Source organism: Meriones unguiculatus, chromosome 15 (genome assembly GCF_030254825.1).
Source record: "Meriones unguiculatus strain TT.TT164.6M chromosome 15, Bangor_MerUng_6.1, whole genome shotgun sequence".
Taxonomy (NCBI): Eukaryota; Metazoa; Chordata; class Mammalia; order Rodentia; family Muridae; genus Meriones; species Meriones unguiculatus.
The window spans coordinates 8,598,374-8,622,209 of NC_083362.1; the positions used below are offsets into that span (position 1 = coordinate 8,598,374).

Here is a 23,836-nt window from a genome sequence, read left to right on the forward strand (position 1 = left end):
AAAAGCACACAGACTACTGTCTTCAATTCCTTATTCACAACAGGAAGACATTTCTGTCTATAACCATTAACAACAATCATTAAGGTTATCTTAAGGCTCACTTTATACTTAAAAATGAAAATGTCTTATTTGTCTTAAAAGTTAAAGAGTATGGCTAGTATGAATTACACAGTATGAACTCAGAAATAGTTGCCAGATCTAGCAATGTATGTGTACGGTTAAAAGAACATATCTAACATATAATCTATTACATGCAATTAAAATAACAGAGCAGATATATATACACTAAGAATGACACTCCTATGTTTAAAATATTTCAAAGCAGGTATTCTAGTTTTAAAAACCCATTAAATCACTCTTAAAAGATGTATATATTTATCAAGTATAATAAAATATTTTGAAACATGTATAAATTATGGAATGGTTAAACCAAGTTACATCACAGTATTCATCTTTTCTTGGAAAGAAACTTAAAATCGACTTTTACCAACTTCCAGTACAACCTGTTATTACTGAGCAGAGTCATGAAATTGTAAAAAAAAGAAAAATCCTTGAACTTATTTCTGAAAGTTTATATTTTTACCACCTTTTTTTCTGAGACACGAGAGAGGATCAAATCCTTAGCCTCCCATACGCAAGGTCAATCTTCCCCTGAGCTACACTTCTAGACCTGAGAACTGATACATATTCTTGCTGAGACAAGGCCTCACTGCATGGACCAGGCTGGCATCCAACTCAGAGCGATCTTGCCTGCCTCTGCTTCCTGAGTACTGGAATTAAAGATGTGTATCACCAAACCTGGTTTTGATCAACATAGTCTTAACTCAATTATATAAACTCCTTCTAGTATAGCTGAATTGACCTGCTGCATCCATTACTAGCTTACATACATCAGTATTTTTAAAGAATAGGAGAAAAGGCAAGCAGTAAAATTATAAATGAGTGGTAAGTACAAATACTGTGACATGGAAAATGTGTTATAAAACTTGCTACCTCTAAATACAAAGTAGTAGAAAAGCAAAGATACCAGAACACATTGATACACAGCATCAGCTCCCTCACCTAGCTGCTCCCCTCAGCTTTGGTCATCAACCAACTTGCTTATTTAATATCTTTACTTCAATGTCTAGTAAGCATTTAAAATTTATTATAAACAAACGAAGCTCTTGATCTGTATTTGCCCAAGTCATTTCTCTCTAAGCACAGGGCAGAGCAGGACTGTTAGTTCTAGCTCTAAAATGGATGATTCACTTACCACTTCTATTATTCTATTACTAGTACTTCTCACTAGTAATTCTAGCATCAGAAACTTCCTTCCTAACCTGCTTCTACTCTGCTTCACTATCATCCACTCTCCACTTAGCTGCTAAAATGTTTTAATTTTTTCTCAAGATCTATTTTTATTTAATTATATGTGTATATGAGTGTAGTCATGTTTGTTTAGGAGCCTAAGAAGGCCAGAAGGGGGTGCTAGATTCCTGACCTAAAGTTACAGGTAGTTTTGAGCTGCCTAAAATAGATGCTATATACAAGCAAAACTAAGGTCCTCTGGAAGAACACCAAGTCCTCTCGTATGTATGTATGTGTGTATGTATGTGTGTGCATGTTTTTATTAATTAGTTTGTTCACTTTGTATGCCAGCTGTAGCCCCCCAAGTCCCCTCCCAATCTCACCCTCCCTCCCTCATTTCCTCCCATGCCCCTCCCCAAGTCCACGAATAGGAAAGGTCCTCCTCCCCTTCTCTCTGATCTTAGTCTATCAGTTCTCATCAGGACTGGCTGCGCTGTCTTCCTCTGTGCCCTGGTAAGGCTGCAGCTCCTCAGGGGGAGGTGACCAAAGAGCAGGCCACTGAATTCATGTCCGAGACAATCCCTGTTACCATTACTAGGCAACCTATTTAAGACACTGTGCTGCCACAGGCTACATCTGTGCAGGGGTTCTAAGTTATCTCCATGAATGGTCCTTGGTTGGAGTATCAGTCTCAGAAAGGACCCCTGTGCCCAGATTTGTTGTTGTTGTTGTTCTCCTTGTGCAGCTCCTGTCCCCTCCAGGTCTATCTGTCCCTTCTTTCATAAGATTTCCTGCACTCTGCCCAAAGTTTGGCTATGAGTCTCAGCCTCTGCTTTGATACCCTGCAGGGTAGAATCTTTCAGAGGCCCTCTGTGGTAGGCTCCTGTCCTGTTCTCTGTTTTCTGCCTGTTCCAATGTCCATCCTGTTTGCCTTTCTGAATGAGAATTGAGCATCTTACCCGGGGTCCTCCTTCTTCCTTAGCTTCTGGCTATTACAAATAAAGCTTCTATGAACATGGTTGAGCAAATGTCCTTGTTGTATAGTTGAGCATCTTTTGGATATATGTCTAGGAGTGGAATAGCTGGATCTTGAGGTAGAGCCATCTCTACTGCTCCTAGAGTGCTTTTAAAGAGGACATCCAAATAGTGAAATCTCTTCTTTGATCTCAAAGCTTCTTTCTACCTTTGAATAACACTCAAATTATTTCCTATAGTCTATGGTCCTTAGAAACTGTCTTGTCTTATACAATTCTCCCATCCGTGTACATCTGTCTTCAAAACTTCCAAGTCTATTTATACTTCTTGAACTCTGTTTGTGGTTCCTTCTTTCCCTAGCTCAACAAATAGGTCACATCTATCAATCAAGGATCAGTGCAAGTGATTTATTCCTAAGGTGGCTTTCTATGCTAACTACAGGGCCTTCACCGATCATCTTGTTTTTGATGTCACAATACTTAAGCACCACTACTGATCACTATCTTTAGCTGTTTACTCACTAATTATTATTCAACCACTATAATGTAAACTCCACTAGGTTCTCTATACCTTATACGGACATTTTGGTTTTTGTCCCGTCCCCCCGCCCCAGCTATTAAATGGACATCTATGAATGGAGTATTTCACATAAGTAAACTGCTTTAAGTACTGGGAATGAATCTGGGAAGAGTTGCGGAGTATTGTGAAAGGTGAAAATAATCAAAATACATAAAATTTGTCATAAATAAAAAATTAAATTGCTCTAAGTAACAAAAATGTCTTTCCGTATTAACATTTATTTTACTCTAGACATTTTGATTTACTACGTTTTTCCAAGAAATTTCAAGGCTTGTGTTACCAGAAATATCAGAAATAGAATGATGGTCATTGATTACTTTAGTATTTACAGTTGGGAGGCTGAAGTTAGGATTGTGATTGACTGTGATGTCTGCCATTCTCCAAATGCTATCTAAATAGATCTAGTGTATGGCAGTCCTCTGTCTACTACTACTGGTCCAGAGATGAGCAAACTGTGAAAGACAAATGTACATATGGTCCCTGTTTGTAAAAGAAATTTCTCTTTTTGCCCCTATTGATTATAAATAAGGACATGAGCCATTCCATTTGTCCTTGGAAGCTCTTCATAGCCAAGGCTAAGGTGGGCACTCCAAGGATTAAGGGAAAGATGAACGCAATGCCATACCTTGCTGACATCATGAAACTCGCACATCAGGAAATCCCAGAGCTCATTCTTTTCTAAGCCAGCTGTGTTTTGTTATTTCAAAAGAAAAGCATCATAATATGGGATGCTGGGCAAAGAGCTCATTTTCTTTTTTCTTTTTTTAAATCTATGCTTTTAGGACATCCTGATTCCAAGGCAAGATTGTCAACTATCACTTCTTGCTACCCTCTGAAAGGAAATGACAATGTAATAAACAGAATTCTGAACTAGTCTGTTGCTTATCAACTTTGACTTTGAAAAAAAAAATTACCTGAACTGTGAATTGCAAGATTTCCTTTATAGAATCAGCACCTGGGCCAGTGAGATGGCTTAGCTAAGAAAGGTGCTTGCTGCCAACACTGATGACCTCAGTTTGCTCCCCAGAACCAATATGGTGGAGGAAGGGAACTGACTGCTGTAAACTGTCCTCTGACTTCAACACGTACACTATGGGGCATGTAAGCACACACACAAAATAAATGCAATAAAGTCAGGATCTGATAGAAACTGTGCTACTGTTATTAAACTAACATAATTAACATTAATAAATAATATAGCACTTTACAGCTATAAAGAGCAGCAAATCATTGGGGTAGAGAAAGAAGGATGCTTTTAAATCTCTGTATTACCAGTGCCCACCAAATAGTTGCTGCTCAATAATAGATAAATTAGTGAAATATTTTATGGTATAATTCAGTAAATAGGTACTATTATCACCAAATTTCCCAGAACCCTATCCTGTATATATTAAGACTCCAGGGCTAGGCAAAACACTTGCCTAGCATATTATTTTGGAGGCCTTTCTTTTGATCCTCAGCTCTATGAAAAACAACAACAAAAACTGAAAATGTAAAGGTGGCGTGGCTGCAGAGTGACATCCTATCTCAAAAAAAAATTAAAGACTGCTGTTTATTAGATATTACTTACTCATACAATTTTTTGAGAAGTCTACTAGTAACAAATTTTGCCTAGCAGTGGCCAGACCTAAAGTCTGTAAAGCCCAAGGATATATTTTCTTCTACTCTCCAGTTAAATCTCACCTGTTAAACCTGCAGGATATGAACTTGGCACCACTGAGAATGAGGAAGATGTTCCTCCAAAAGGAGTCACCCCAGAGGACCCTCCAAATGGTGTCATGGAAAGACTGTTAAAATTAACTGATGCTCCTTTTGTGGAGGAGGTCGGGGCAACTGTAGAAGGTTCCGCTCCATAATGACTGGCACTTGTGCTTACAGGCTCTGGAGGGTTTTCCGGTGTATACTTAATGGCTGGACTTTTGTTTTCTTTACTTTTAATGCAGCCCATTATCAAATCTGCAAAAGCAATAAAGCAAGAATTTGAAAATTAGTTAACATACAGGAAACTTCAAAAAGATACAATTGAGCCCAATGTGGTGGCACATGCCTTAACCCCAGCAATCAGGAGATAGAAGCAGGCAATCTTTGTGTGTTTGAGATCAGCCCAATCTAAATGACAAGTTCCAGGTCAACCTGAAAAGATGACTTTGAACAAGGCACTCCTTGTCTTCTTCCCCTACCCTGCAAAAAGATATTTTAACAAAACAAAACAAAAAAAATACATTTTATCCAAAATTTAGTTAGTACCCACAAAACACATTAAATTGCACAAATATTTTGGTATAATAAATTTGTAAAATTATCTAAATACAAATTCTATGTATTAAAAAATACTAATAACTAAATTAAAGTCTGAAAGAATAAGTCATACCAAAGAGTTAAAAGTATGAAAGAAAACATTATTTTAAATCTGACAGTAGACTGATGGCGGAATGTCCTATTAGTTCAAACGAGGTTACTGACCACCCATTTCTCTGGCAGTTTCCTTAATTACTTTCCCACTTTCTGCATGCAGTATGACTTCAGCTAGGTGGTGACTGCCTCCTAAGGCACGCCTCTATCTACATATATATCCTCTCCCTTCAAGAGCCACACATGCTTTCCTTTGCTCACCTACAAAGTCTTCTATTAGTATTCCTGACCTGTCTTCTTCCCTTTCCTTTTAATATGCTCTTGTTCCTTATAGTAAATATACTATAAATTTCTTCATGTCCCCTCCTCCTTAGTCAAATTAATCATCTAAACCCTGATTATTCTTTTTATATACCTCTTATTTTCCTCCACCCACTTACCCCTTTTTTAAAAAAACATATGTAGCCTTGGCTGTCCTGGACTTGACTTGTAGACCAGGCTAGCCTCACCTCTGCCTCCTGGAGTACTGGGATTACAGGTGGGTTATAGCTATGCACCATCATGCCCAGGCTTCCACTTATCCTTTTCAATAAAACAGGACAGACCACCATTGTCAATCTGGCTCCATCAGGATGGTTTTGTGCACTGTGTATTTATATGTTGATTTCTGTGCCCAGAGATCAGGCTGCAGTCCAGACATTGGTCTGTCATTATTACTGAAGCATTTCTTATCTCAGTGGTGTCTGAAAATTGTTCCCCATCATCTTTGATTGGTTAGTAAAGAGCTGAACAGCCTATAGCAGGACTTCTCATACCAGGAGAGTTCCAGGTGGAGAAGGTTGAGGAAGCCATGGGGCAGTCATCATGAAAACAAAGATGGAGCAGGAGCAGCCAGAATGGGATTAGATGGTAGGGCACAGGGCTGGGAAATAGTCCAGACCAGCATAGTTGTGTTAGAATAGATGAGTATCTGCTCAGCTACAGTGCTTCAAGATTATTAATAAGTCTAATAGGTCTCCATATCGTTAGTTGGGAGCTAGAGCAGGCGTAGAACGGCCCGAACCTTTTACTTTACCTACAGAAGTTACTACTGCTGTCCATCTCGTTTCACTTTTTATATATGTAAGGTATGGTTTTATTTTAAAGTAATCACCAGGTGCAAACAAGAGTTAAAAGACATGTGGTGGCAGTGGTGTATGTGTTTGCAAGGGATGGGAAGAGGGTATTGTTGGTGAGATGTTTAGTGCAATGGTTCTTAACCCATGGGTCCTGACCTCTTTGGCAAACCATTATCTCCAAAATATTTACATTACGATTCATAACACTAGCAAAATTAAGTTATAAAGTAGCAACAAAAATGATTTTATGGTTGGGAGTCACCACAACACAAGAAACTGTATTAAAGGGTCATGCATTAGAAAAGTTGAGAACCACTGGTAAAAGAACTTGCCACTCAAGCCAGGTGTGGTGGCACAAGCCTTTAATCCCAGAGGCAGAGGCAGGCAGAGTTCCAGGGCAGCCAGGGATAAACCCTATCTTGAGAAACAAAACAAAAACAAATACAAACAAACAAAGAAGAACTTGTCACTCAAACATGATGACTTGACTTCCATTCCAAGAACTCAAATAAAAAGCCAGATGTAGTGGCATGCACCTGTATCCCAGCACTCCTGTAAAATGGGAGGCAGAGACAGGAGAACAGGCCGAAACCTCCTGTGCCACCTAGCATGGAAATCGCTCATTTCATGTCGAAGGGTATTTCTGTATGCCTGTGCACCATGTATGTGTCTGGTGCTCACAGAAGCCAGAGAGTGTATCAGACACCCTGGAGTTACAGGCATTGTGAGCTGGTACTGGAAATCAAATTCAAGTCCTCTGGAAGAGCAGCCAGTGTTCTTAACCACTGAGGCATTTCTTTAGCCAAATAACTGAACTTTTTTCTCTTTGTTTGTTTTAAAGAACAGACCCTTGAAAGTGTACTGATCTTTACATGCATACCATACTGCATATGTTCACACACAATAAAGGCAGATTTTCCAAAGACCAGAATTTTTTTTAAAATGGATTGCTCTGAGTTCCAAACTCTGCCGACTTAGGTATGTATCTACATAAATTATTAGAGCACAAGAAGAGATGGTCAGGGAAGGGAGGAGGGGCTGGAAGGAGAGGTGAGAGGGGCTACACTTGGGAAGTGAAGTAAATAAAATGAAACTAAAAAGAAAAAAAAATAGATGGTCTCTCTTTTTAAAAAAGATCCCCCCAGGTGAAATCTGAAAAGTGATAGAGGGGAGGGAGGTACAAAATATCAGAGAACAGAAGAGTAGTTTAAGTGAGGTCTTCAATGTTGAGGAAAGGAAGCATAGCAAGTGGATGTTACTGCAATTTTAAGGTTCTTGTAGAATATGAATGTATTTACAGATGAAAATTCTTTCTCTCAGTTTTTACATAAAATGTCTTTGCCCCCAAATTAACTGAGGTATAATTTAAATACATTCAAATGCATCCATTTGCATGAGAGGTTCAATTGTGTTTTGGCAAATGTGTAAAACTTCACAACCAACATTATAATCACAACACATAATGGTTTGATCGTCTCTTCCTCAGACAGTTCCCAACCATAGCCCTAGGTAACCACTAATCAGTTGCTTCTAATTGAAGACTCATCTTTTCTAGTGTTTCTCATAGAGGGGATCACAAAAGCAGTCTTTTGTATCCTTTAAAAATTAAATACTGTGCATATGAGATAGTTCCATGGATATATTTAGCTCATTAATTTTTACTGGCATTTTCTTGTCAATGTGTTATTTATTCCAGTTTTGGGCTAGAAACACTCTGGCAAATCTTTTGGTTATTATTCTCTCTACCCTTAGCAACGGCTAGGAACGGAATTGGTTGGTCAGATGAGTTGAAAGTAAAGACTCTTTTGCTCTATGAAGCTGTGTATGTTTTCTACATAATCTGTTCTATTACTATAAACACTCACAATCATGTGAATTCCATTTGCATTTCCATTCCATTTACCTATTTAACACTACCACATCTTTCTCAAAGTCATGATACAGATACATGGATAGAATCTTATCTAAACGTCAATACAGCTACCATTTCACTCAATTTAGAAAGATTTACAACTGACATCTTCTAATAACAAAATGAAGCCAAAACACAAAATGTATTTGGCTGAGTTGATGTTAAATAAATCTACTACCAAACTATTAAAAAAATTAGCACTACAAGTTAAGCCACTCAGTTCTAATTCAGTGGTAGAAACAGTGGGCAGGACCTGTGTAGCTGACAAACACCCTCACCACTACTGAATTTGCCTCACTAAAGAGGTTTCTTAGTGTAGAAAACAACAGTTAACACAGTTGTTAACAGTTTACGACTAGTCTAAGTGCAGACAATAAATGGCTACAGAATGTTTAGTCCCAAGTTGGGTATCTGTACCACCCCCCTCCCTGCAAGGCTCAGGGAATATCGGGGGGTGGGGGCTGTGGGAGGCTGTGAAAAAGTAGTTTCTGGATATGAATGGGTCATTGAAAACATTACGGCATCTGTAGCTGCATGCATAAGATCAAGAGAAACAAATTCCAGCACTGATGGAGATCCACTTATGATGCCCTAGCTAAAAGCTAATAGCAATTGATGGCCACTGTGGGTGGAAGTCAGGTCTCCTTAGGTTGTGCCCTCCTAATAGTCCAGTTGATGGCCCTACAACCAAAAGCACAAAGCCAGCTCTTCTCTTACTGGACTCAATGTATTGTTGTTTGCTGGCCTGTCTTCTGGTACTCAGGTGGAAGGGTGTCCAGGCAATCCAAAACTCCAAGGCCACAAATGCAAGTCATGATACCAAATTTGGTTGTTTGTTATTAGTTGCTGCTGGCCTGCCTTCCTGATCAGGTGGGAAGGTGTCTAGAAAAATCACAACTCTGAAGACTAGGAAAGTATCCCAGCTCTCAGTAAGTGTTCCAAGGGTATTCTAAGGCACAGGATCCCAGAAACCACACAGCTCTGAGATGGGACAATGTCTGAAGGGTTTCCTGAGGCATGAGAAGCCAGGAACCACACAGCTTTGACAGGAGGCCTCCTCAGCTCCCAAGGGAGGGTTGCCCTAATTCCTGATCAACTGAGGAGCTTAGGAGCCTGAGCTCCACTCCTTCTCCAACTAATGTAGCTCCTAAGGGACTTTGGAGCCTGAGCTCTGCTCCTTCTCCAGCCATTGCTGCTACCAAGGGAGGGTTGTCCCAACCTTTGATGAGCTGAGGAGCCTAGGAGCCTGAGGTCTGTTCCCAGAGGCAGCAGGGAACTGGGCAGACATAACCTTTATGTAAGATTTCTTTGGGGCGGAGCTTTTTAGGACAGAGATTTTCAGTGTGGACTGGTGGAATTTCAAGTCCTGAGCCTGAAAAGCTCAGGGTACATTGGTAGGCTTTCCTGCTGAGGGATTAGTTGGTTTACCTGCTTACCAATTAGTCAATTTTTCTCCCCAGAGATGGGTGGGTTTATGTCCAGCCCTTTTGCCTCAAATTTGCATAATCTGGGATGAGACCTGAGGGGCTGGAGATGACAGTTACAGAAGTCTGGCAGTGAACAAGGGAAGGAACTGGGCTGCTGGAGCTTCCTCAGGCAAGGGTCTAGTCATTTTTCTGCAATCAGCTGAGGCAGGAGCAGTCACCATGGACAGCTCCTGCTAAGGGACCAGAGCCACCATTTTGTCTCCTACCTCCATAGCCCCAGGCCAGTAAGAATGGACTGACTGCCCTGAGGCGGGAAGGGGGGGCTGCAGTAAACCACTTGAAATTTTAGTGGCCCACTCATCAAGGGCTAGACTTAGCTTTTGGGGAGGGGGCTGCAGTGGGCTGCCACAGCAGGGAGCCAGTGAGCCACAGGATTCCCTGCAGTCATGTGGGGGAGGGGATGGCAGCAGGTCTTGTGGCTTCGGGGCATTGGGGCTGCTTGGGTGTCCACTGTGTCTTGTGTCTTGGGGTGGCCTGCCAGCTTGGGGCACTACCTCCGCAGTGGGGCTGCTGCTGTGGGCTGCCAATCCATTATCTGTTGAGGCGATGGTCTCTTTGCTGAGCCACAACAGATCAAGGCTCTGCTTTGGTACTGATCTGTATTGATCTGTCATGACGGCAACCGGCCACTCAGCTCTCTCTGCAGGCAACTTTGATCCTGTTGCAGGTAGAAACACTTTTGCTATGCAGCATGCTGGGAGAGCACTGGAGCCAGGGGCAGGGTGGTACCCTACACAATGGATTATAAATGGGAGGGAAGGCAGGGGAAACAAAGTTGAATGGGAGATGGAAGGGATTCAGGAGCCAGCATGGCTTACTGTACACATGTTTAAAATTTTCAAAGAATAACAGGCCAAAACTTTTAAATTTTGAATTGTCTTGGTTCAAAATCCTGTGAGTAATGAACTTATGGCAGTACTAAGAAATGTTGCCAGGTATTGAAGGCAAGCATTTGTTTTCAAATCTCTGGTCTCTTAACCCTGTCCACCTCATTTCTCTTTTTCCCCATACCCAACACTTATCCCAGTAAATGCAACTTCCTGGTTCTCACCTTTACTTAAAACATAACCCGAACATTTTTATTGCTTGCTGATTTCATTAATTCAAAACTCTGGGGACATGCCCATCAGATCCCCAAATAAGCTGCTATGAAGTCCAATGTAAGCTTCAGTTCTCTCCCTAGCACCACATGGGGCTTCCTTAAAACCAGTCAACAGAATCCAACCACTCTTGGGTTAAAACCAGTCAACAGAATCCAACCACTCTTGGGTTAAAACCAGTCAACAGAATCCAAACACTCTTGGGTTGAAAGAATGACCAGTAAAGATCTTAATTTAGAAAATCAGAGGCAGAGATAGGTAGTTTTGTAAGAGGCACAGCAGGCTGTTAAAAAGCCAAAGACAAGAAATAAAAGAAGGCTCCTATCCTGTTAACCAGTTTTCTCCCTCTTCCGAGGTCCATTCTGTTTGCCTATCTGAGTGTGGATTGATCATCTTACCCAGGGTTACCCTTCTTGCCCAGCTTCCTTAGGTGTACAGATTTTAGTATGTTTGTCCTATACTGTGTGTCTAATACCTACTTATAACTAAGTATATACCACTTGTCTTTCTGCTTCTGGGTTACCTCACTCAGGATGATCTTTTTTAGTTCCCACTATTTCCCTGCAAAGTTCATGCTTTCCTTGTTTTTCATTGCTGAGTAGTATTCCATTGTGTAAATGTACCACAATTTCTGTATCCATTCCTCTCTTGAGGGATGTTAGCATGTTCTCTTAGAATGTATACAATTTACCCTTGTTCATTCAAATGCTGATTTTTCTACCCCACTATCTGGTTTCAATTCAGACATTGCATTATGATAGAAGCATCACCTGTCTCAAATTTGTGTAAATATGCCACCATTTGTTCTCTGTAATTGTCAATTAACAAACCAGCAAGTGCTGTGCAACAGAGAAAATTAGGCAGGACATCCCAGTCCGGAGGTGAGGAGAAGAAAGTGAGAGAGAATAGGAGGAGAGAGATCGGCAGGAGACAACTTCAAACCACAAGGAGAGATGAACTGGACCTAAGATATGACTAAAAAGAAGTATAATGGGTGAAATCTGAATGGTAGGAAAATATGTGGGCTTGGAGGTTTAAGGTGGAATAACTATTGCCCAGTATTGTGCTCTAGGTTAATTAAATAAATCCCAGTCTCTGGTGATTTGGGTATACAGCTGGTTTAGGAATAACTGCTGCTTAACTAAAAGATAAATCAATAATAAATACTAATAACCCACAACAAGGGATATCTGGGTTGTTTTCAGATTCTGGCTATTATGAGTAAAGCTGCTACAAACATGGTTGAGCAAATGTCCTAGCTGTGTACTTGAGCGTATTTTGGATATATGCCTAGGAGTGCTATAGCTGGATCTTGTCTGAGAAAGCGCCAGATTGATTTTCAAAGTGGTTGTAAAGTTTACGTTCCCACCAGCAATGGAGGAGAGTCCCCCCTTTTCCATATCCTCTCCAGCGTATGTTCTCACTTGAGGTTTTGATCTTAGCCATTCTGATCAATATAAGGTGAAATCTCAGGATCATTTGACTTGCATTTCCCTGATGAGTAAGGACGTTGAACATTTTTAAGTGTTTCTCTGCCATTAGATATTCCTCTTTTGAGAATTCCCTGTTTAGCTCTTTACCCCATTTTTTAATTGGATTACTTCATTTGTTACTGTTTAACTTCTTTATATATTCTGGATATTAGCCCTCTGTCAGATACAGGGTTGATGAAGATCCTTTCCCAGTCTGTAGGCTGTTGTTTTGTTCTGACGACAGTGTCCGTTGCTTTACAGAAGTTTTCAGTTTCATGAGGTCCCATTTATTGATCATTGCTCTTAGAGCCTGTGCTGTTGGTGTTCGGTTCAGGAAGTTGTCTCCTGTGCCAATGAGTTCCAGGCTCTTCCCTGCTTTTTCTTCTCAGAGGTTTAGTGTGTCTGGTTTTATGTTGAAGTCTTTGATCAGGGAACAGGACAGGAGCCTACCACAGAGGGCCTCTGAAAGACTCTACCCAGCAGGGTATCAAAGCAGATGCTGAGTCGCATAGCCAAACTTTGGGCAGAGTGCAGGGAATCTTATGAAAGAAGGGGGAGAGAGAAAGACCTGGAGGGGACAGGAGCTTCACAAGGAGAGTAACGGAACCAAAGTACCTGGGCCCAGGGGTCTTTTCTGAGACTGATACTCCAACTAAGGACCATGCATGGAGATAACCTAGAACCCCTGCACATATGTAGCTCATGGCAGCTCAATAGCCAAGTGGGTTTCCTAGTAAGGGTAACAGGGACTGCCTCTGACATGAACTCAGTGGCTGGTTCTTTGATCACCTCCCCCTGAGAGAGGAGCAGCTTTACCAGGCCACAGAGGAAGACAATGCAGCCAGTCCTAATGAGACCTGATAGGCTAGGGTCAGAGGGAAGGGGAAGAGGATCTCCCCTATCAGTGGACTTGGAACAGGGCACGAAAGGAGATGAGGGAGGGAGAGTGGGACTGGGAGGAAATGAGAGAGGGGGCTACAGCTGGAATACAAAGTGAATAAACTGTAATTAATAATTTTTTTTAATTTAAAAAAAGAAATAAAAGGTTTAAAAAAAAACCCAAAGTAGTTCAATATGGAAATACAGCATAAGAATAGGAAGAGAAGCAATGAAGACAGATACTTCTAACAAAGATGCTGTATTACATGCTGGGGACATAGCTCCTTGGTTTGTTAAAAGGGTTTGCCTTGCATGAACCAGGTCCTGCATTTGATCTCTGACATCACATCAAACCAGGCATACTGGTACACACCTATAATCTAAGCACTCAGGAGATAGAAGCAGGGAGATCAAAATTTCAAAGTCATTCTCAGCTACACAGTGAGTTAAAGGGTAGCCTAGCCTACACATGACCTGTTTTAAAAGATCCTGTTTTCTTCTACAAATCATATTTTCTTTTTAAAGAGAAAGAAAAATCTTTAAAATGAAAAATCAATGAACTTTAACTTAGTTCTAATCAATTTTACAGAACAATTACCCTAATATTCCTATTCCTCCTAGACTCAAACAGGGAAAGTTTTAGAAACATGTTTTCCAACATTACTTCCATAACTCAAGTTTTTCAACTATAAATATTAAAATTTCATTACTCTTAGCTGGACATGGTGGCAGAAGCCTTTAATCCCAGTACTGGGAGGCAGAGGTAGGTGATTGGGTTCAAAACCATGCAGGACTACATAATGAAGTACTATCTCAAAAAATAAACAAAATGTATATATTTTAAAAACAATTCCTTTATTAGAACCTGCTTTATCACAGTGTTCTGGTAAAGCTGGATTGAATTTGAGGTAGGTTTTTAATGCAACTGGCTCAGCCAGCAACCAGAACAATTATGCTGATATACAGTACATTAAGTTCATTTAAACATAGTGTTTTACATGATAATAGTGATTTTTATCTCCAGTTTATTTACCACACAATCCTAATGTGTGACTAGGAGTAGTAGACATAACTACTCTATATTACATGTGAGGAGCCTGGAGCTGTCTTCATGAAAGAGATGTGGCTAAGCAGGAACCCACTCTTCATACACCCTCTAGGAAAGCCTTATGTACATTTTACATTTAGATAATTATTAAATATTAGCTCTTTATAAACGTTACAAACAGGGGATTATTGGCAGATAGCTTCATTATTCAATCAACACAAATCCATTCACTTTTAAAACAGCCTCCTTTCTCTCAACAAAAACTTGTCCCTTTATTATTAATAATAGGGTCTAAAAATTTTCAGACTTAACACTTTTGAACTTTAAGGATTTAAATGTGCTGGTGGCACTGGCCTTTAATTCCAGTAGAGACAAATGGATCTCTGAGTTAAGGCTATCCTTGAATCAAGGGCAGCCTAGTCTACAGAGCAAGTTCCAGGACAGCCAGGGTTACACAGAGAAACCCTGTCTTAGGTGGCACACTCCTGTGATCCCAGAGGCAGAGGAAGAGGCAGAGGCAGGTAAATCGCTGTAAATTCGAAGCCAGCCTGGTCTATAAGTAAGTTGAGGACAGCCGAGAGCCAAGGATATATAGAGAAACCTTGTCTCAAAAAACAAAACCAACCAAACAAAAACCCCGAAGAACCAGAAAACAAAAAAAGTTTAAAAAGAAAAACAAAACAACAACAACAAAAGACTTAAATGTACATTCTTTTCAATGTGAGCAAGCTAAATAATTGTGTCATCATATGTTATAACCAGTTAGAGAAAAGTGGTATTTTGGCATTTTGCCCAGATGACTCCAATTTACAACAAAGGTTTAAATTTTTCAGAGCGCTTATAGAAGGATAGATTAAGGAGTGTGCCTAGCGTGTAGGCCACTGGACCCCATCCCAGCATTGCCAAACAGACAAATTTACAGACATCTCAGAAACCCTCCAGGCATAGCGGCGCACACCTTTATCCCAGCGCTCAGCAGACAGAGGCAGGTGGATCTCCATGAGTTTGAGGCCAGCCTGGTCACAAAGCTAGTCCAGGACAGCCTAGGCAGAGAAACCTGCCTTGAAAAAAACAAAAACGAAACCACCAAACAAACCCTAAAAAAATAAAGCAAGCGACTCTACCAGTCAAGCAGTATGATAGATCTTAGTCAATATTTTCCTCTGGTCACTTTAAAACCTCCTTTAGCACACAAAGGACAGGCAGGAACATAAAGCACACTGTCTCCCTAAAAGTAAACCTAATTTTCCAAAAACAAAGAACAGAAAGCCTGACCTTTGGAAAACTGAGTTTGCAGGGTTCCCTAAAGGGAACAACTTCCTTCCTCCCCCACATACTTTAGATACACAAACAACTGACCCTGAAGAAGTAAGCCTCCCTTTGCCAAGTCCTTGCAACTTCCTGAAACTTTTCTGTTACTCGTGCCTCCACTTACCATGCACTGGAATTCAGGCCAGTGTCACCATGCCCAACTAATGGCTTCTTTAATGAAGTCTTTTATAGACTTTGCCATGAAAAGGCCCTAACCTGACATACACAATCTGTAAAGAATTGTAAATAACTCATAATTTATTTTTTGCTGTTGGATATAATTTTTATAAAGATTTTCAATTTAATGTAAAGCCTCAAGATCTAAAACTTTTACTATAATTCTGCTAAAGGATCATAGTGATAAAATGACCTCTTACCAACATTCTGCTATACCTGCAGATGAGTGTTTCACTCAGCCATCACCAGAGAAACTTTTTCCTGCAGTAGAGAGATACCAATACAGAAACCCACAACTGGACAATGTGCAGAGTGAGACTGAAACACTCAGTTCTAAGTGGGATGTCTCATCAAATCCCTCCCTCTAGAACTCATGGAACGAAACAGAAGAGGAGGGAGAAAGAATCTATGAGCCAGAAGGGATGGGTTATACCAAGAAAACTGTCTTCCAGGCATATTTGGACTCATACACTTAGGAACTCAGAGAGTATGGGAGTGTAGTAGGGGCCTGCAATAGGTCTAATCCAGAACAGGGTCCCAGGGCAGAGAGGGGGAAGTAGATGTAAGTGTCCATTCCTAAGCAAGATGCTATCTCCAAGTGACAACAGCTTGAAAAGGAAAATTAGCGTAGATATATACCACGCTTATGGGTAAGGTCGTATGCCTAGTAGTAGACAACACAAACTGAACTGAAAGATAACTGTGGAGCTCTTCTGTCTCATGTCGCTTTGCTTGTGTATTTATTACCTTTTGGTCTTTTGCTTGTATATTATGGTCTCTGATCTTGCATTTTATGTTTTGTGGGTTTCTTAGTGTTCTTTGTTTTTGTTGTTCATTTTGTTTTATTGTTTGTTTGGTTGCAGTTTTTGAACTGTCTGTTTTCTTGAGAGAGAGAAAAAGAAGGCATGGAGTTGAAACAGTGAAGATCGGAAGGGGAAATCATGACCAGAATATATTGTAAAAGAAATATTTTTAATAAAAAAAGAAACAAATTTAAAATAAGTTGGGTAGTGGTGGCACACACCTTTAATCCTAGCACTAGCGAGTTAAGAGGCAATCTGATCGTTGAATTCCAGACCAGCCTGGTCTACAGTGAGTTCCAGGACAGCAAAGGCTACACAGAGAAATTCTGTATGGGAAAAAAACAAAACAAAACAAAAATATTTAAACCAACAAATCTCCAATTGACAATTACGGAAACAAAGTTAATCACCTCAGATAATTATTAGAAACATCCTAGTACACTTCTGGCTATCAGTCCATCAGATTTAGCCCATCTACCATAAGAACCTTTCAAAAATAAACTTTACAAAAATACTCGCAAATAAAAATATTACATACCAAAGTTAACCAAACCCATACTCTACACAACTTAATGAACTTAGCCAGTTGGGATTGGCACTTGAAAGCTGTGAGGTTACACACTAAATTTTACACTTTCACCACAACCTCACCAGCATGTGCTGCTAAGGTGAAATCTCAGGGTCGTTTAGATTTGCGTTTCCCTGACAGCTAAGGATGTTGAGCATTTCTTTAAGTGTTTCTCTGCCATTTGATATTCCTCTATTGAGAATTCTCTGTTTAGCTCTGTACCCCATTTTTTAATTGGATTACTTGATTTGTTGCTGTTTAACTTCTTAAGTTCTTTATATATTCTGGATATTAGCCCTCTGTCAGATATAGGGTTGGTGAAGACTCTTTCCCAATCTGTAGGCAGTCATTTTGTGCTGACAGCAGTGTCCTTTGCTTTACAGAAGCTTTTCAGTTTCATGTGGTCCCATTTATTGATTGTTGATCTTAGAGCCTGTGCTGTTGGTGTTCTGTTCAGGAAGTTGTCTCCTGTGTGGATGAGTTCCAGGCTCTTCCCCACTTTTTCTTCTAACAGGTTTAGCGTGTCTGGTTTTATATTGAGGTCTCTGATCCACTTGGACTTTACTTTTGTGCAGAGTGATAAATATAGATCTATTTGCATTTTTCTCCATGTAGATATCCAGTTGGACCAGCACCATTTGTGAAGATACTATCTCTTTTCCATTGTATGGTTTTGGCATCTTTCTCAAAAATCAGGTGTCCATAAGTGTGTGGGTTTATTTCTGGTTCTTCTATTCGATTCCATTGATCCACCAGCCAGTACCATGCAGTTTTTACTACTGTTGCTGTATAGTACAGCTTGAGATGAGGGATGGAGATACCCCCAGAAGATCTGTAGAGGACTGTTTTAGCAATTTGGGTTTCTTGTTATTCCATATGAAGTTGAAAATTTTTCTTTCAAGGTCTGTAAAAAACCGTGTTGGTAATTTGATGGAAATTGCACTCAATCTGTAGAATGCTTTTGGTAAGATGACCATTTTTACTATGTTAATCCTGCCAAGCCATGAGCATGGGAAATCTTTCTATCTTCTGATACATTCTGTTTCTTTCTTCAGATTGGAAGTTTTGTAAACTTCCACTTTGGAAATCAATCTGGCACTTTCTCAATTAGTGCTACCTCAAGATCCAGCTATACCACAACAACAGGGACATTTGCTCAACTATGTTCGTAGCAGCTTTATTTGTAATAGCCAGAAGCTAGAAAGAACCAAGACGCCCCTCAGTTGAGGAATGGATACAGAAATTGTGGTACATTCACACAATGGAATACTACTCCACAATTAAAAACAAGGAAATCATAAAATTTGCAGGCAAATGGTGGGAACTAAAAAAGATCATCCTGAGTGAGGTATCCCAGAAGCAGAAAGATACACATGGCATATACTCACTTTAAGTGAGTATATAGACACATAATATAGGATAATCATACTAAAATCTGTATGCCTAAAGAAGCTAATTAAGAAGGACGACCCTGGGTAAGATGCTCAATTTTCATTCAGAAAGGCAAACAGGATGGACATCGTAAGAGGGAGAAAACAGGGAACAGGACAAGCATCTACCACAGAGGGCCTCTGAAAGACTCTACCTTGCAGGGTATCAAAGCAGAGGCTGAGACTTATAGCCAAACTTTGGGCAGAGTGCAGGGAATATTATGAAAGAAGGTGGAGATAGAAAGACCTGGAGGGGACAGGAGCTCCACAAGGAGAGAGAAAAACTAAACAAAACCAAAAACAACAACAAAAATTCTGGGCCCAGGGTTCTTTTCTGAGATTGATACTCCAACTAAGGACCATGCATGGAGATAACCTAGAACCCCTGCACAGATGTAGCCCATGGCAGCTCAGTCTCCTAGTGGGTTCCCTAGTAATGTTAACAGGGCCTGTATCTGATATGAACTCAGTGGCTGGCTCACCTCCCCCTGAGGGGGGTGCAGCCTTGCCAGGCCACAGAGGAGGACAAAGCAGCCAGGCCTGATGAGACCTGACAGGCTAGGGTCAGATGGAAGGGGACTGGGGGAAGGGCATGGGTGGTGAAGAGGCAGGGTGAAATTGGAAGGGGTTGAGGAAGGGGGCTACAGTTGAGATACAAAGTGAATAAACTGTAACAAACAAAGTTTTAAAAAGACAAAAAAATTTACACTTTTAGTTCATGAGCAGGCTAGGCAGCAGAACTTAGTGACTGTCTCAGAGGGTCATCATAACATTCCGTAGTGGGGGCTAGTTTTATGTCCTACAATACAAAGCATACTAAGGGCATTTTGGAGTCTCTGTTATGCATTTGTGTCTGGAATATTTTCAGTTATATCTGGTCTTGTGTTTCTAGAGGAACAGTTTCCTAAGAAAACCACTCCTTGGTCCTTGTTCTGTGACATCTGTAACTGTAGTGTCTCTGGTCATGGCAGCCCATTTTCCTAACAATTGTGATAATGTTCTATGAAAGATGGAAATATTGAGTATGTACTGTATGTGGCATAAAACTATAGGTCAGTGACATTGATGATTTGAGTATTTGGTTGTTATGTGAAGTCTTAAGGAAAACTTGTCAAATTTGAGGCTGGAACATCACTGGAATAAGTTCAAAGAGACAACATATGGCTCTTCATTTGTGTACATGAACACAATACATAGCTCTTCATTTGTGTACATGAACACGATACATAACTGGTCATTTGGGTACATGAACACAATGTGTGACTTCAGAGTTTGAGTACTTGTGTTAAGAACTGAAATGTGTGTGTACTCTGCTCCTCAGCCAATACAGTATCAGTTGTGAAAAGAGTAAAAAAAAAGAAAATTTACACTTTAAGCATCAAATATATTTTATGCACTTATGCATTATCAAAATAAAAAATCCATGACAAAATTAGAAAAAAAATCAGCTTTATAGCAACATGAAAACAGAAAGGAGGCGACTGAACTCAAGACCTAGGGGGGAGAAGAGGAAATAGTGGGAAAGAAACAACACAAACAAATTCTGTTCTAAAACATCTATGGTTAAGCCTAATCTTTTGTAATCTAATCAAATATTTTAAATTTTTATATACTTTAAATGTTTAATTTCATAATAAATTAAAATTAGTAAATATTTTATAACTTATAATTATAAAAACTTGTTATATCCTCTTAAAATCCTCAGCTCACCTTTATACCTAATTATGAATGCAACCAATGACTTTCCCATTAGTAGTAAATAAGTGTATGATGTCTCAAAGTTATGTGTGAAATAATACGCATGTCTATTTCCTGAGCAAAAACATCTGTACATTTTATTTTAAGCTTATTAATTGCATTCCTCAAATTTGCAAATCTGCATATTTTAAGGCTCCATCTCTCTGTGGTCTGCTGCATTATAAAAGAGATGCAGAGGACAACTGTATCCCTCAGTACACCTATTCACTTGAAATGACACACTGCTGCTATCTTTGGATGTGGACATTTTCGTCGCCATTACACCTTTTGGTTGACTTTTTGTTTTCACTGTGCCGTGCCTTGTCCTCTACTGTTTCCTGCCTGATGTTTTCTTTGCCTTTAATAGCACTTCAAGGACTTTTTTTGTGGTTGCTGTTGTTGTTACTGTGGTCTTCATATGCCTACCTGTCTCCGTGTCTTTATTTAACAGAGTCTCTATCAAATGCCACGTGGCCAGACTTTCAAAACTAGACTCAGGTGCAAATGTTGAGCTCAGACAATTCCATTTATTGGGATGTGCTTGAATATCTGCCTCCTTTGGTGTTTTCCACTGCTAAGACATTCTCTCTCTCTCTCTCTCTCTCTCTCTCTCTCTCTTTACTTTGTGTTAAAATTTCTTTTTCCTACTCTACAGATTTAAAAGGTTTTTAAAATTTATTTTTCAGTATTTGTTTGGAACTTTAAATACATGATCAAATCTTAAAAGTTAGATTCAGTTAGATTTTTAATTAGGAAAACATTTTTGTTTCCTTTTCAATCTTTATAAATTTGGAAGTTCAGGAGAAAAAAAATCAGCTTTATACACTTTCATAATTCATCTTTAGTATCTGCATCCCCTTACATTTAGCTTTTCTTGTTATTTTCTTCATGCTATACTGTACACATGTACATTTGTTTACATTTCTATATGTATTACTGCAGAAAGGTTATTAAGGCAAGAATATGTAGGTTAGCCTGGGCTACATAGGAAGACCCTATCTTTTCTGTTTTTGTTGCTGTCTTTTTGTTTTTCTTTTTGAGGCAGGGTTTCTCTGTAACCCTGACTGATGTGAAACTTACTCTGTAAATGAGGCTGGTCTCAAAATTCACAGAGATCTGCCTGCTCCTGACTTCCAAGTGTTGGGATTAAAGGTGGGTGCTACCAATGACTGGCTAGTTTTAAAATCTCTTTAAAGTTTCAGTAGCCAAACATGTTTTTCTCAATTTAAAAATTCTATTAAGAAAGCTCTGTCCTGTTATCAACAAACTAAGCACATAAAAAGTGGGGTTTGTGTACATTAGATGTACTATAAGTATTTACTATTCAATTTCCTTTAGTTTTTGTTACATTACATTCAAAATCAATGCTAATACAATTCCATAGATACCTACAAGTTAAAAAGATAAAGCAAATTCTAACTTTGCTTTTTAAAATAGGTTTGATTACTCCTGAAAGTTCACAAAATAACACAGGCAAGCAATGATTTTCCAACAATTTGTTGAAAAAGAACATAAATTTACTCTTCAAATTAATCAGCAGTCTCAGATCACCTAAAATATCAAAACCTATTAAATGTTATGGTTTATGATAGTTTTAATTTAAGTTTGACCCACTCTAGAATCACCTGGGAAGTGAGCCTCAATGACGGAATGTTTAGAGCAAGATGGGAATGGGGGTGGGGACTGAGGTGGGAAGACCTGTCTACTGTGAGAGGTAAAAATCCCTAGGTAGGTGTGTGTCTTAGTTTCTACTGCTGTGATGAAACACCATGACCAGGGCAACTTGGGGAGGAAAGGGTGTATTTCAGGTTACATTTCCATATCACTGTTCATCATAGATGTCAGGACACAAACTCAAACAGGGCAGAACTTGGAGTCAGAAGCTGATGAAGAGGCCATGAGGAGTGCTGCTCACTGGCTCGCTAAACATGGCCTGCTCATCCTGCTTTCTTATAGAACCCAGGATCACCAACCCAGGAATGGCACCACCACAACGGGCTGGCTTCTCTCCCATCAGTCACTAAAAAAATGTCCTACAGGCTTGTGTACAGGCCAATTTTATGGAAGCATTTTGTTAATTGAAGTTTCCTCCTCTCAGATGACTTTAGCTTATGTCAAGTTGACATAAAACTATCCAGCACGGTAAGAAATGCTAACTGTATGTGGGTAGATTTAAAGAGCAGCAAAAGTGAAAAATAAGCTAAAGTACATTTACACCTATTCTCTGCTTTTGTCTGTGGAGTGACCAGCTGTTTCAAGTTTTGCCTCCCTGATTTCTCTTCTATGATGGACAGTAACCTGGAACTCTGAACTAAAATAAACCCTTTCACCCCCAAATTGTTTTTGTCAAGAGTAATTTCGTACCTGCAATAGGAAACAAAACTAAGACGTGGTTTAAATTTGAAATGTTCCATGAAGGCTCATTTGCTAAATGCCTGGTTGCCTGCTAACACGGTTTTAGGAAGTAACTAGACTTAACGTTTAGAATGTTTTTATTGTAGGGTATTTGATCTCACTGTGAATCCCAAGAGTGTTGCTTACTGTTCCAGTGTGGCTCAGCCCTAGCACAGACCTTTAATCCAAGAACTCTGAGTACTGTAAACAGGATTAAATAGATTTAAGATGTGGAACAAGCAACCAGTTTACAGGGAGTAAACACAAGGTGTAAAAAAAAGCCAGAGAGTAAGAGGAAGTCAAGAGAATAGAAAGGTACAAAGGAAGTAGAAGAGAAGGACTTTGAGTTTAAGAGTTTTTCGGAACCCTTTTTGAGTAGGAAGGTTAAGCTCGGTGCTTTCTCTGCCTCAGAGTTAGCTGGCTGTCACCCCAGCACATGGCTCCTGAGTTATCATTGGTAAAATCAAACTGAGATTTTGTTAAAAAAAACATTTGGTGCTCCAACATGTGGCATGACCACACGGACAGAGAAAACACACCAGCTGTGGACAAAATAAGAAGCCATCAGATTTGGGAAGTTTTCAAGAAGAGAGCCAACAATGTGAAGTACCATAATATAAGGCATTAGGACCCTGTATAGTGCTACTTTAGATGGCTTGAAAATAGTAGTAGAAAATGAAACACTAAATGACTCAACTTTCTGATTATTGTCATTTTATTATTTCATATTTTATCTTTAATAACCATAGTGGCTTTCTGTGCCCTATCAAAGAAAAAAGATTCAGAGATATAGAAAAAAGAAAAATATGAAAAGTGGATTGGTAAGATACAAACCTTAGAAGAAAAGTTAGAGACTTATAAATAAAAATTAGAAAAATATTCAGACACAGACAGAAGAATTTAGACAAGAACCTACCATGCCACTGCACGATGAAACTGAAGAAAGGCAGCCCAAGGCTGCTAGAAAACCAACCTCAGTTTATACAGTTACTATACACGAACTACCAGAAGATGATAACCACCCCCAAGGTTATGAAGAAGTTAAATGGAATCAATCTTACAGACATTAGATTTGAAGAGATTTGAAAGTGGTCATTTCATGTGGTATACATTCACCTATGTAAATGCAGATATTAAATTCATGGGCAACTCCAAAGAAAATTATCCCCCCAGAATGCAAAGATTTGGCAACAGCAATATGGGA

General features: G+C 39.5%; 1 protein-coding gene across 2 annotated transcripts in view; it reads right to left on the reverse strand.

Annotated features, from left to right (window-relative positions):
- The window catches only part of Yes1 (YES proto-oncogene 1, Src family tyrosine kinase), a 74,195-nt gene that overhangs the window by 27,966 nt on the left and 22,393 nt on the right, over nt 1-23,836 (reverse strand). For both annotated transcript variants that reach the window (XM_021662270.2, XM_060368147.1), the window contains exon 2: nt 4,528-4,800. In XM_021662270.2, the coding sequence (XP_021517945.1) occupies nt 4,528-4,792 (265 nt within the window). In that variant the 5' untranslated portion in view covers nt 4,793-4,800. The remainder of the gene's footprint in view (nt 1-4,527; nt 4,801-23,836) is intronic.